The sequence below is a fragment of the Muscardinus avellanarius genome, assembly GCF_963383645.1.
Source record: "Muscardinus avellanarius genome assembly, chromosome: X".
NCBI lineage: Eukaryota > Metazoa > Chordata > Mammalia > Rodentia > Gliridae > Muscardinus > Muscardinus avellanarius.
This window is the reverse complement of record NC_137792.1, coordinates 3,269,411-3,283,149: the sequence shown is the minus strand read 5'-3', so window position 1 is coordinate 3,283,149 and position 13,739 is coordinate 3,269,411. Positions and strand designations below refer to the sequence as shown.

The window sequence follows — 13,739 nt, the reverse complement described above, 5'->3', positions numbered from 1 at the left end:
AAGGTAAAATCTCCTCAGTTCTATCCCAAGTACCACAAAAAAAGAAGAAAAAAAGAAAAAAGGTTCGAGAAGAAAGAATTAGTAGATACTTCTACTTCTGACACAAATTAAGAGATGGTCAATAATAATGTACGAGGACCGGGCGTGGGGGCACACGCTTATAATCCCAGCATTTAGGAGGCTGAGACCAGAGGATCGCGGTTCGAGGCGAGCCTCTGCTACTTGGTGAGGCCCTTTGCAACTCAGTGAGACCCTGTTTCAAAATAAGGAATAAAAAATAGGGCTGGAGATGTAGCTCGGGGGTCGAATGGCCTGGGTTCCATCCCCAGTACGAAAAAAAAAAAAAGAAAAAAGGAAAAAAAGAAAGAGAAAACAAAGGTGTATATTTACCCCCACTCCTGGGAAGTGGCATTTCTTAATGTCTTGAGCCTTTTCATTTTTCTTTTGGGTGGTAATGGGGCCTGAGCTTAAAGACACCCTACCTCTGAGCTACGACCCCAGCCCATTTTTTTGTTTTGTTTTGAAACAGCACCTCACTAGATTGCTGAGAACCTCTCTAAATTGCTGAGGCTGGTTTCCAACCTACAATCCTGTCTCAGCCTCCCAAGCACTGGGATTGCAGATAAGGGCGACTGGCATTATTTTTGATTGTCAGACCTGGGCGGTGTGGAGGTTTCTACCGCCACCTAGTGGGCGGAGGCCAGACATGCGGCTCAGCATCCTTGGCACCCGAAGGTCCTGTTCAGGGTCAACCAACAGCCAATGCAGAGGGCTGAGTCCAAGAAACTCTGCTGGGATGCTGCACCAGCATGAAGTCTCTGTAAATAACCAGCCACTACCGAGGAGGAGTAACTCTTTCTCAGCATTCAGCACCATTAAGAGATGACCAAGCTGGGTGTGCTTGTAATCCCAGCATTTGGGAGGCTGAGACCGGAGGATCGCAGTTTGCGGACAGCCTCAGCTACTTAGTGAGGCCCTCTGCAACTCAGTGAGACCCTGTTTCAAAATAAAGAATAAAAAATAGGGGCAGGGGGTATAGCTCAGAGGTCAAATGCCCCTGGGTTCCATCCCCAGACCTGCAAAAAAAAAAGGGGGGGGGATGACCACACCATTCGGAATTTGATTACAGGTACATTTGTGTATCTGCTTAAAATAAGTACGTGTTACTATTTGAAACAGACTTCCTGAGTTCAAAATAGACCTTAAACATTGCCATGATGCAATCAATAACAAACTTGGTTATGATTTGTGCTTTCTCTCTTCCTTTTTTGGGGCACTGGGGATAGAAGCCAAGCCCTTCCAACTCTGAGCTACGCTCCCAGCGCCCTCTCCCTTTTTAGTATTTATTTACTTACTTAGTCATTTGTGGTACTGGGGATTGAACCCAGGGGCATTCTTTCTCCAAGCTATATGCCCAGCCCTATTTTTTTTCTCTTTTTTTTGGCAGTACTGGGGATGGAAACCAGGGGCATTCAAACCTCCGAGCCACGTCCCCAGCCCTATTTTTTATTCTTTATTTTGAAACAGGGTCTCACTGAGTTGCAGAGGGCCTCACTAAGTAGCTGAGGCTGTCAGCGAACCAGATCCTCCCGTCTCGGCCTCTCAAATGCTGGGATTAGAAGCGTGCGCCACCACGCCCGGCTCCTATTTTTTATTCTTTATTTTGAAACAGGGTCTCACTGAGTTGCTGGGGCTGGTCTCCAACCTGCAATTCTCCTGTCTCATCCTCCCAAGTGTGGGATCTGCCACCACACCTGGCTGATTCATGTCTTTTCTGAACATTCTTCGTTTCTTGGGTTCCCATCTACCATGGAAAAAAAACTTCATACACACACACACACACACACACACACACACACACACACACACACACAAGAAGTTCTTCCAAATAATCAAGTCACGCCGGGCGCGGTGGCGCACGCTTGTAATCCCCGAGCTTGGGAAGCGGAGACAGGAGGATCGCGCTGGTTCCGAGCCAGCCTCGCAAAAAATATAAAATAGGTCTGGGAGTGTAGCCTGGAGATAGAAGGGCTTCCAGGAACCCCAGGACCACCCCCCAAAAAAAAAAAATCAAGTCACATAAAACTCTTTCTGAGCTGTGTCTAATGGGTGTGCAAAGACATTTTATATTCTCTGAACTTGAATTACCCAGGAAATGAGAAAGAATCAAGACACAAGAGTTAGCAGAAAAGTAGCTAAAGAAAAACTACCCCAGCTGATTTCTGGTTATAGTCTGTCTTTCTTTCTTTCTTTCTTTCTTTCTTTCTTTCTTTCTTTCTTTCTTTCTTTCTTTCTTTCTTTCTTTGGTGGTACTTGGGAGCATTTTACCTCTGAGCTACACCCCAGCCTTCTTTTGTATTTCTATTTCTTTTTTATTTATTTTCAGTGCTGGGGATGGAACCCAGGGACATTCTGCCTCTGAGCGATACCTCCAGCCCAATTTTTTATTCTTTATTTTGAAATAAATAGGGTCTCACTGATTTTCAAAGGGCCTCACTAAGTAGCTGAGGCTGTCCAAGAACTGCGATCCTCCTGTCTCAGCCTCCCAATGCTGGGATTACAAGCGTGCGCCATCACACCCGGCTTTATTTTTATTTTATTTATTTATTTATTTTGGTACTGAACATTGAACCTAGAGGTATCCTATCTCCACGCTCCTGGTCCCATTTTATTTCTTATTAGAAAACAGGGTCTCACTAGGTTGCTGAGAGCCTCATTAAGGTGCCCAGGCTGGCTTTGAACCTGCGATCCTTCTGTCTCAGCCTCCTAAATACAAAGATTATAAGCATTAGGCATGTACCACCATAGCCAGAGCCAGCGTGTGTGTGTGTGTGTGTGTGTGTGTGTGTGTGTGTGTGTGTGTGTGTGTTATTGGAAATAGAAATCAGGGGCTTTCTATCTCCAGGCTATACTCCCAGACCCATTTTATATTTTATTTGGAAAGAGGGTCTCTTGAAGTTCCAAAGAGCCTCACTCAGTTGCCGAGGCTGGCTTCAAACCTGCGTGATATTCCTGTCTCAGCCTCCCAAGCGCGGGGATACAAGCGTGCGCCACCACGCCCGCTCAGATCATTATTTTTTATTTTGAAACAGGGTTCACCAAGTTGCTGAGGCTGACCTTGAACCTGTGACCCTCCCAAGACCTTAGATTACAAATGTGCACTCCTGTAATGCCAGAACTTGGGAGGTTCAAGGCCCGCCTCAAAATGCAGTGAGATTCATCAGCTTGGTGCGACCCTGAGTCAAAATAATAAAAAGGGAGCGGTGGTGGAGTTTGAATGTGGAACACCCTGGGTTCAATTTTTTTTTTTTTTTTTTTGGTGCTGGAAGTTGAACCCAGGGCCATTCTACTGCTGGGCTACACCCCTGGCCCTATTTTATTTTGAAACAGGGTCTTGCTAAGTTGCGGAGGGCCTCACTCATTGCTGCAACTGGTCACAAAACTGTGATCCTCCTGTCGTAGCATCCCAGGTACTTAGAAAAATCTTCAGTAAAGAAAAAAAAGAAAGAGAAAGAAAAAAGAAATATACTGGGTGTGGTGGTGCATATTAGTAATCCCAGCATTTGGGAGGCTGAGACAGGAGGATCACACAGGTTCGAAGCCAGCCTCAGCTACTTAGTGAGGCTCTTGACAACTTAGTGAGACCCTGTTTCTAAACAAAATATAAAATAGGTCTGGGGTAGAAAGCCCCTGGGTCCCACCTCCAGTAACACACACACACACACACACACACACACACACACACACACACACCAAAACAAAAAAAAAAACAAAGAATACAAAATAGAGCTGGGTATGTAGCTTGGAGGTAGAATGCCCCTGGGTTCCATCTCCAGCACGTGCGTGCGTGCGCGCGCGCGCACACACACACACACAGCAAAAAAAAAGCTGGGTACTGATGTATGACCACAATTATCACTGCCTACTTGCAAAAAATTTCAACAGAAATTGGAAAATCGCCAAGCGTGGTGGGGTACACTGTAATCCCAGCTTTCGGGAGGCTGACACAGGAGGATCGTGGTTCGCGGCCAGCCTCAGCTACTTGAGGCCCCTTGCAGCTCAGTGAGACCCTGTATCAAAAGAAAGAATAAGCCGGGCGTGGTGGTGCACGCTTGTCATCCCAGTACTTGGGAGGCTGAGACAGGAGGATCGCACAGGTTCGAAGCCAGCCTCAGCTACTGAGTGAGGCTCTCAGCAATTTAGTGAGACCCTGTTTCCAAATAAAATATAAAATAGGTCTGGGAGTACAGCCCGGAGGTAGAAAGCCTCTGGGTTCCACCCCCAGTACCACCAGAAAAAAAAAAAAAAAAAAAGAATTTAAAAAAATAGGGGGTATAGCTTGGAGGTAGAATGCCTATATTCCATCCCCAGTAAAAAAAAAAAAAAAAAGTAGCAAAGATCAGGCCGGGCCGCGCTGCCTGGGCTGGTGAGGCGGGCGCTGGCGGGCTGCCCGGCCACCTACCTCGTTGATGCTGATTTCGGCCTCCACATACTGCAGGCCCTTCTGGAGGATGGAGATGAGGGCGGCCGGCGGCACGAGCGTCCCGTTGATGTTGGACTGGCTAATGTGGCTCTCGATCCCGAAAGTGAAGGCTGAGTGGGAAAAACCTGCAGGGGAAGGAAGCCGAGGCGTGAAGGCCGCGCGGGGCCGGGTGGGAGAGGGCCCGGGGCTCCCGAAGGGCTCAGGGCCATGGCGACATGGAGGCGGACGCTCCTGACCGCACCGGGGAGGCGGGGAGGAGGCAAGACCACGGGAGACCATGCTGGAGGGAGGACACGGTCGTCACGGGGAACCTCTTCTGCCTCCTCGCTGGGCCGTCACTAACAACGGGTTATGTCCTTATAGACCCACAGGAAGTCGATGGTGCACTGATTTATGTATTTATGGTTTTCTTTTGCAGTACTGGGGATGGAACCCAGGGGCATTCACCTCCGAGCTACACCCCCAGTCCTATTTTTTTATTTTTTGGTGGTACTAGGAATGGACCCCTTCTACCTCCGGGCTATACTCCCAGACCTATTTTATATATATATATTTTTTTTTATTTGGAAACAGGGTCTCTTAAGCCAGAGAGGCTGGCTTCGAACCTGCGCGATCCTCCTGTCTCAGCCTCCCAATGCGGGGATTACAAGCGTGCGCCACCACGCCCAGCACACCCCCAGTCGTATTTTTTATTCTTTATTTTCAAGCAGGTCTCACCGAGTTGCAAAGGGCCCCACTAAGTAGCTGAGGTTGGCCACGAACAGTGATCCTCCTGTCTCAGCCTCCCAAATGCTGAGATTACAAGTGTGCGCCACCATACCAGCTTATTCTTTATTTTGAAACAAGGCCTCACTAAATTGCAGAGGGCCTCATAAGTAGCTGAGGCTGTTTGTGAACCACGATCCTCCTGTCTCAGCCTCCCAAATGCTGGGATAACAAGCATGTGCCACCACACCCAGCTTGATTTATTTACGTATGTATTTGCTTATTATTTTGGCACTGGGCATTGAACCCGGGGACATTCTCACTCTGAGTTACACCTCAGACCTTTTCAGTTTGCAACCAGGTCTTGATTAGTTGCTGAGGGTGTTATTAATTGCTGAGGCTATCCCCGAAGCTGCGATCCTCCTGTCTCAGCCTCCCGAGTATGGGGATTACAGGTGTGCACCACCATGCCTGGCTTGAAAATGCATTTACTATACCTAGCTACTAAGCTGGGGGTGGTGGTGCACTGCACGCTTGTCATCCCAGCATTCGGGAGGCTGAGACAGGAGGATAGAGGTTCATGGCCAGCCTCAGCTACTTAGGCCCTTTGCAACTCACTGAGACACTGTTTCAAAATAAAGAATAAAAAATAGGGCTGGGGGTGTAGCTCGGAGGTAGAATGCCCCTGGGTTCCATCCCCAATACCTAAAAAAAAAAAAAAAAAAAAAAATTATATTATATATATATATATATATACCAACACCACAGCCAAGCACAGCGTACATTAAATGTTTTCCAAACACTTCCATTGCAGTCTGTGGTTGGGAACCTAGCCCGGTGTGGTGGTGCACACTTGTAATCCCAGCATTTGGGAGGCTGAGACAAGAGAACTGAGGTTCGAGGACAGCCTCAGCTACTTAGCAAGGCCCTCTGCAACTCAGTGAGACCCTGTTTCAAGATAAAGCATAGCCGGGCGTGGTGGCGCACGCTTGTAATCCCTGCGCTTGGGAGGCAGAGACAAGAGGACCGTGCAGGTTCGAAGCCAGCCTTGCTGGCTTAAGAGACCCTGTTTCCAAATAAAAATATAAAAAATAGGTCTGCGAGTGTAGCCCAGAGGTAGAAGGATTCCATCCCCAGTACACAAAATAAATAAATAAATAAATAAATAAATAAATAAATAAATAAAAAGAATAAAATATAAATAGAGCTGGGATGTAGCCTGGAGGTAGAATGCCCCTGGGTTCAGTCCCCAGTACTACAAAATAAATAAGTAAAGCTGGGCGTGGCGGCGCACGCTTGTAATCCCCGCGCTTGGGAGGCTGAGACAGGAGGATGACACGGGTTCGAAGCCAGCCTCTGCTACTTAGTGAGGCTCTCAGCAACTTAGTGAGACCCTGTTTCCAAATAAAATATAAAAAAGGTCTCGGAGTATAGCCCGGAGGTAGAAAGCCTCTGGGTTCCACCCCCAGTACCACCAAATAAATAAATAAATAAATAAATAAATAAATAAATAAATAAAGGCTATTTTGCAGTAAGATGCTGAAGCATCTCATGTACACGCAGCTGTTGCTACAGTCTAGAACAACCTCCAAAGCCCCCTGTGCTGAATAAGGGCTTGGTCCGCAGCCCATGGTCCGGCGCGGCAGTGGTACAAGTTGGGTGTACTGGCACACACTTGTAATCCCAACACTCGGAAGGTTGACACAGGAGGATTGCAGGTTCGAGGCCAGTCTCTGTTTCAAACTAAAAAAAAATTAAAGGGCTGGGGGTGTAGGCTCAGAGGTAGAATGCCCCTGGGTACAATCCCCAGTACCATAAAAAGAAGGTGGGGTCCACCCTTTCTTCTTCTTTTTTTTTTTTTTTTGCGGGTCTGGGGATGGAACCCAGGGACGTTCAACCTCCAAGCTATAACCCCTGCCCTACTTTTTTTATTCTTTATTTTGTTTGATTATTGTGTGTGTGTGTGTGTGTGTGTGTGTGTGTGTGGTACTGGGGTTCCTGGAAGCCCTTCTACCTCCGGGATACACTCCCACGGGCTACACTCCCAGACCTATTTTTTAACTTTTTTATTTGGAAACAGGGTCTCATAAGCCAGCGAGGCTGGCTCCGAACCAGCGCGATCCTCCTGTCTCCGCCTCCCAAGCGCGGGGATTACAAGCGTGCGCCACCACGCCCTATTTTTTATTCTTTATTTTGAAACAGGGTCTCACTGAGTTGCAGGGGGCCTCACTAAGTAGCTGAGGCTGTCTGTGAACCGCGATCCTCCTTCGTCTTTTACCCTTCCATTTCAGCTTTGCTGAGGTTTCCCCTCCATTATCTGGAGTCCCTCTGGTCTCAGCCTTGGCCGACTGGGAGCTGTAGCTCTGGCTGTCCCACAGAATCTGCCTACAGCTAGTAGGAAGAGATCCGAGTCCAAAATTCAAAGTAAGGTTTCTACTGAATCCCTACCACTTTGGCACCATCACATGAAGTTGAAAAGTCCTTTGTTGAAGCATCCTAAGTCCAGATTTATCCATCCATCCACCTATCTAGAATATCCACCCATCAAGATTATTCACCTGCCAATCCATCCATCCATATTATCCATCCAGCAAGATTATATATCCATCATCCATCCATCCATCCATCTGTCTATCCAAGATTAGGTCCATCCATCCATCCATCCATCCATCTATCTATCCAAGATTAGGTCCATCCATCCATCCATCCATCTATCCAAGATTAGGTATCCATCCATCCATCCAGATTATCCATCCAACAAGATTATATATCCATCATCCATCCATCCATTCATCCATCTACCCATCCATCCATGATTAGATATTCATCCATCCAGATTATCCATTCAACAAGATTAGATATCCATCATCCATCCATCCATCCATCCACCCATCCATCCACCTACCTCTCTCTCTCTCTCTGCCTCCAAGCCACACCCCCAGGCATATTTTATTTTTTTGTTTTGAAATAGGTTCTTGCTAAGTTGCTGGGTCTGGGTGTGTGAGCCTGCGATCCTCCTGTCTCAGCCACCCAAGCACTGGAATTCCAAGCACGCACCACCTGCCCAGGTGAGAGCATCAGTAAATGGCTGGATGTTTCTGGTCCAGAAATTCAACTCCAGGCTTCCACCAAAGCCTGTTTGAATCCCTGTTCAAATTTCTCTTTGCAAAAGCTCAGCCTAAAGTCTGTGTCCTTAGCTGCAATACACACAAGGTGCTTTCTTTCTTTCTTTCTTTCTTTCTTTCTTTCTTTCTTCCTTTCTTTCTTTCTTTTTCTCCTTCTCCTTCTCCTTCTTCTCTTTTTTGGTAGTACTGGGGGTGAACCCAGGGGCTTTCTACCTCTAGGCTACACTCCCAGACCTATTTTATACTTTATTTGGAAACAGGGGCTCACTAAGTTGCTGAGAGCCTCACTAAGTAGCTGAGGCTGGCTTCGAACCTGCGCGATCCTCCTATCTCAGCCTCCCAAGCGCGGGGATTACAAGCGTGCGCCACAGCGCCCGGCTTAACAAGTGCTTTTCTTCAGTGAAGCTAACCAGACCGCAATGCCCGGCTTGGAGCACTCATGGGGACAGATGAACCCCATAGCTGAACTCACTAAGGGAAAGAGGTTCTGTCCCTAAGGGAAAGAGGTTCTGGGCGTATCCGTGTGGCATGAACAGAAAATTAGGAATTTCATTTTCCTCCCTCCCTCCCTCCCTCCCTCCCTTCCTTCCTTCCTTTCTTCCTCCCTGGATGTCTTTCTGCAGTACTGGGATGAAAGTGAGCAAGCGCTCAGCCGCTCAGAAACACCCTTAGTTCTCTGTTGACCCTCTTCCCCCAAGACATCTTTTACAGCCTTCCTAAGCTGCTGATAAAGGAAACACTTGAAAATTCACCGACTTTTCAGATAAGCTTTGGAGGACAATACTTGAATAAAAATGTTACAAAACAAGAACTCAGTCTTTTTTTCTTTTCCCTCCCCCACCCCAGTACTGGGGACAGAACCCAGGGGCATTCTACCTCTGAGTGACATCCCCAGCCCCATTTCTTTTCTTTTTCTTTTTTTTTTTTTTTTTTTGCGAGTCTGGGGATGGAACCCAGGGGCATCTGACCTCTGAGCTACATTGCCAGCCCTATTTTTTATTCTTTATTTTGAAACCAGGTCTCACTGAGTTGCAGAGGGCCTCGCTAAGTATCTGAGGCTGGCCGCGAACCCAGATCCTCCTGTCTCAGCCTCCCAAATGCTGGGATGACAAGTGTGTGCCACCACGCCCGGCTCAATAGCTCAGTCTTATGGGTAGTGTCTGTTTCAAGAAAAGAAGGGCACAGGGCAGAACAGAGTGCACCGGGTAGGGGCCCCAGAACATTCGGCAGCCCCTCCTCAGGGAGAGGGAGTTGAACCCCTCCCAAGATGTCTTGGCCGTGACCAGCATTTTCTTTTTCTTGTCTTTTCTTCATGGTGCTGGGATTAAACCCAGGGGCACTCTAGCACCGAGCTACACCCCCAGCCCTCTTTATTATTTATTTGGAAGCAGAGTCCTGCTCAGGTGCTGAGGCTGTCTTAGAACCTGCGATCCTCCTGTCCTGGCCTCCTAAGTACTGGACTGCCAGGCGTGCACCATCAAGGCCGCAGCCCTTCCTGTTGGGCTGGAACACCTTGCTTATGACCTGGGGCTGCACAGGAGCTCCGAATTCTCAGGAGGTAGAGGCCTGGCAGAGTGCTTGGGGCCAGCTGCCTGGGCACAGTTGGGCTGGGGCTGAAGGGATTCCTGCCCTGTGACTGAATCTTCACAGTGACCAGGAAGCAAAGGTTCTGAAAGCGTGCAATCTTTTCTTTTTTTGGTGGTACTGAGGGTGTAACTCAGGGGCTTTTTTACCTCGGGGCTATACTCCCAGATGTGTGTGTGTGTGTGTGTGTGTGTGTGTGTGTGTGTGTGTGGTGTACTGGGGTTCCTGAAAGCCCTTCTATCTCCGGGATACACTCCCAGACCTATTTTATATTTTTTATTTGGAAACGGGGTCTCTTAAGCCAGCGGGGCTGGCTCGGAACCAGCGCGATCCTCCTGTCTCCACCTCCCAAGCGCGGGGATTACAAGCCTGCGCCACCACGCCCGGCCCCCTGACGTATTTTATACTTTACTTGGAAACAGGGTCTCACTAAGTTGCTGAGAACCTCACTGAGTAACTGAGTAACTGAGTCTGGCTTCAAACCTGCATGATCCTCCTGTCTCAGCCTCCCAAGCGCATGGATTCCAAGCGTGCGTCACTGCGCCCAAGCTAAAAACGCCCAGCTAAAAAAGCGTGCAATCTTAATTTCTGGGCTGATAGGTCCAGTCTACTTTTTGTGGCAGCAGGCCAGTTCGCAGGCTCAGACCTGCTTACTGCAGGAAGAGGGGCCTGTCCACCTGGCCTGGTTTGCGTTTCCTTCTGCTCGGCCTCAATCAGCCGACAGGGGGCAGCAGAAGACCGGGGCTTCCATCAGTATCCACATTCTTGGCCTTTCTGTTCCTGAGCCCAGGAGCAGGCTGCTGCTGCTGCCGTAACCTGAACAACCACCAGGTGGCAGTGTCGCTCCGCCAAGCACACCTAAGGCTGTTTGAGCATCCTTAGTCTAAAAATGCCTGCCTGCCTGCCTGCCAATCTCTCCCTCCCTCCCTCCCTGGTACTAGAAACCAAACCCAGGGAGCACTCCACCTCTGAACCTCAGCCCTTTTTATTTTTTATTTGGAAACAGGGTCTCTTTGCTAAGTAGCTGAGCCTGGCCACCAACCCGCCATCCTCGTGTCTCAGCCTCCCAAGTCCTGGGATTGCAGGTGTGCACCAAGAGGTCTAATGACTTTCCTCTCTTCCCACTCTCTCCTCAGTGCACCCTGCTCCTCCTCCATCGCCTCGTTATAATGAACACAGAACGGATGCAGCTTATCTTTATCAAATAAAGCAATATGAAAAAGTAACCTCAGCCTCCCAAGTACTGGGACTACACTAGCTCCGGCCATCCTACCCAACTCTCCTTTTTGGTACTGGGGATTTAATTCAGGGTCATTCGACCTCTGAGCTACACCTCCCCCCATTTATTTTTTAAAATATTTTGATGGTACTGGGGTTCCTGGAAACCCTTCTACCTCTGGGCTATACTCCCAGACCCACTTTTATATTTTTATTTGGAAACAGGGTCTCTTAAGCCAGCGTGGCTGACGATCCTTCTGTCTCCGCCTCCCAAGCGCAGGGATTACAAGTGTGCACAACCACCTGGCTCCTCATTTATTTTTAATTAATTAACTTTTTGTGTGAGCCTGGGAATGGAACCCAGGGCATTCAACCTGAGCTACACACCCTGCCATTTATTTATTTATTTATTTATTTATTTATTTATTTATTTATTTATTGGTACTGGGGATAGAACGCAGGGGCCTTCTACCTCTGGGCTACAATCCCGGACCTATTTTTTTATATATATATTTTATTTTGAAACAGGGTCTTTTAAGCCAATGGAGGCTGGCTTCCAACCTGCAGGATCCTCCTGTATCAGCCTCCCAAACCCAGGGATTACAAGCGTGTGCCACCACGCCCGCCCCCCTGCCTATTTTTTATTTTATTTTGAAACAGGGTCTCACTAAGTTGTGGAGGGTCTCACTAAGTAGCTGAGGCTGTCCGCAAACTGTGATCCTCTGGTCTCAGCCTTCCAAATGCTGGGATTTTAAGTGTGAGCCATCATGCCTGGACAATTTTTTATTTTGAAAGAGGGTCGCTAGGTTGCTGAGGCTGGCTGCGAACCTGCAATCTTCCTGTCTCCAGCTTCCCAAGTATTACCAGCAGGCACCAACATGTTCAGCCTTTTTTATTTTGAAACAGGGTCTAAGTTGCTCAGGGTGTCATTAAGTTGCTGAGGCTGGTCAGGAACCTACAACTCTCCTGTCTCAGCCTCCCAAGTACTGACAGGTATAAGCAATGGCTATAAATATCATATTTTTTTTTTTTTTTGGTGGTACTGGGGTTCCTGGAAGCCCTTCTACATCCGGGCTACACTCCCAGACCTATTTTTTACATTTTCATTTTGGAAACAGGGTCTCCTAAACCAGCGCGCGCGGCTGGCTTCGAACCTGCGCGATCCTCCTGTCTCTGCCTCCCAAGCGCAGGGATTACAAGCGTGCGCCACCACGCCCGGCAAATATCATATTTTAAAAATAACGCTCAAGCCGGGCGTTGTGGCGCACGCTTGTAATCCCTGCGCTTGGGAGGTGGAGACAGGAGGATCGCGCTGGTGTGAAGTCAGCCTCTCTGGCTTAAGAGACCCTGTTCCCCCCCCCAAAAAAAAAAGGTCTGGGAGTATAGCCCAGAGGTAGAAGGGTTTCCAGGAACCCCAGGATCATAAAAAAATAAAATAAAATAAAAGGATGCTCAGATTTTTTTGTTGTTGTTTTGTGGTACTTGGGATGAAACCCTGGGGCATTCTACCTCCAAGCTATCCCCCCAGCCCTATTTTTGATTCTTTATTTTGAAACAGGGTCTCACTGAGTTGGGGAGGGCCTCACTAAGCAGCTGAGGCTGACCCCAAACCCAGATACTCCTGTCTCAGCCTCCCAAGCACTGGGATCACAAGCGCGGCCACCACGCCTGGCTAAGGATGCTCAGATCTTTGAAAGTAAAGTTCCATCTGTTTGCAGTGAAAGGTGCTAGCTACAGTATCACAGGTGAAAAACAAAAGTCTGTACACAAATGTATCTCTCCAGCCTAGGTAATAAAAATGCACTCAAAACAAAACAAATACACCGCTTGCTACACTATAACCTTTCACAGCTTTGCAAACTGCTGGGGCCATCCCGTGAACCTTTATGCCCAACTAACACTGTTCCTTAATGCTGATTCAGCAGATAAAAGCAGGCATTTCCTTCGCAGGCAGCCATGGGGCCCAGATTTTGCCTCTCTGGCTGCAGCAAGTACCGAGTGCACCTGTAGACGGGTGGTGATAGGAGCAGGGTTTTTGCTAAGCGCTGAGACTTCCAGACCTAGGATGCCGACAGCTCCCCCAAGCCCACAGGCACAGTGTGTCTATTTCTGAGTTGTCTCGGGCAGAGGCTGGCCAACCAAGGCCCGGGGGCAGAGGCTGGCCCGTTGCTTGGTTATTCTAGGTCAAGTTCTACTGGGACGAAGCCAGAACCACTCCTGAGTTGATTACCTATCTGCCCTTCAATGCAACAGAGACCACACGTTACAAAGCACAAGATCCTTTGCTTTTGGTACTAGGGATTGAACCCAGGAGCATTCTACCTCCAAGCTACACCCCAGTCACTCCATTCTTTCTTTAATTTGGAAACAGAGCATTCTACAGCCGAGCTACACCCCGAGTCCTACATTTTTAGTCTTTATTTTGAAATAGGGTCTCACTAAGTGACGAAGGGCCTCAGAAAGTAGCTGAGGCTGGTCGCAAACCTGCGATCCCCCTGTCTCAGCCTCCCAAATGCTAGGATTACAAGGGTGTGCCATTATGTCCAGCCCATGCCCAGAAGATGTTTACTATCTGCTCCTTCATGGGAAAAGTATGTGGACCCAATTTAATATATATATGTATA

General features: G+C 48.2%; 1 protein-coding gene across 2 annotated transcripts in view; it reads right to left on the bottom strand.

The window, feature by feature from the left end:
- Nucleotides 1-13,739, bottom strand: part of TBL1X (transducin beta like 1 X-linked) — a gene marked incomplete at its 5' end in the record, with an annotated part of 53,791 nt that overhangs the window by 22,582 nt on the left and 17,470 nt on the right. Inside the window, one exon of one of the 2 annotated variants that reach the window (XM_080718561.1) lies at nucleotides 4,463-4,641. In XM_080718561.1, coding sequence (XP_080574687.1) covers nucleotides 4,463-4,641 — 179 coding nt within the window. The remainder of the gene's footprint in view (nucleotides 1-4,462; nucleotides 4,642-13,739) is intronic. The other variant, XM_080718562.1, reaches the window with a different exon arrangement.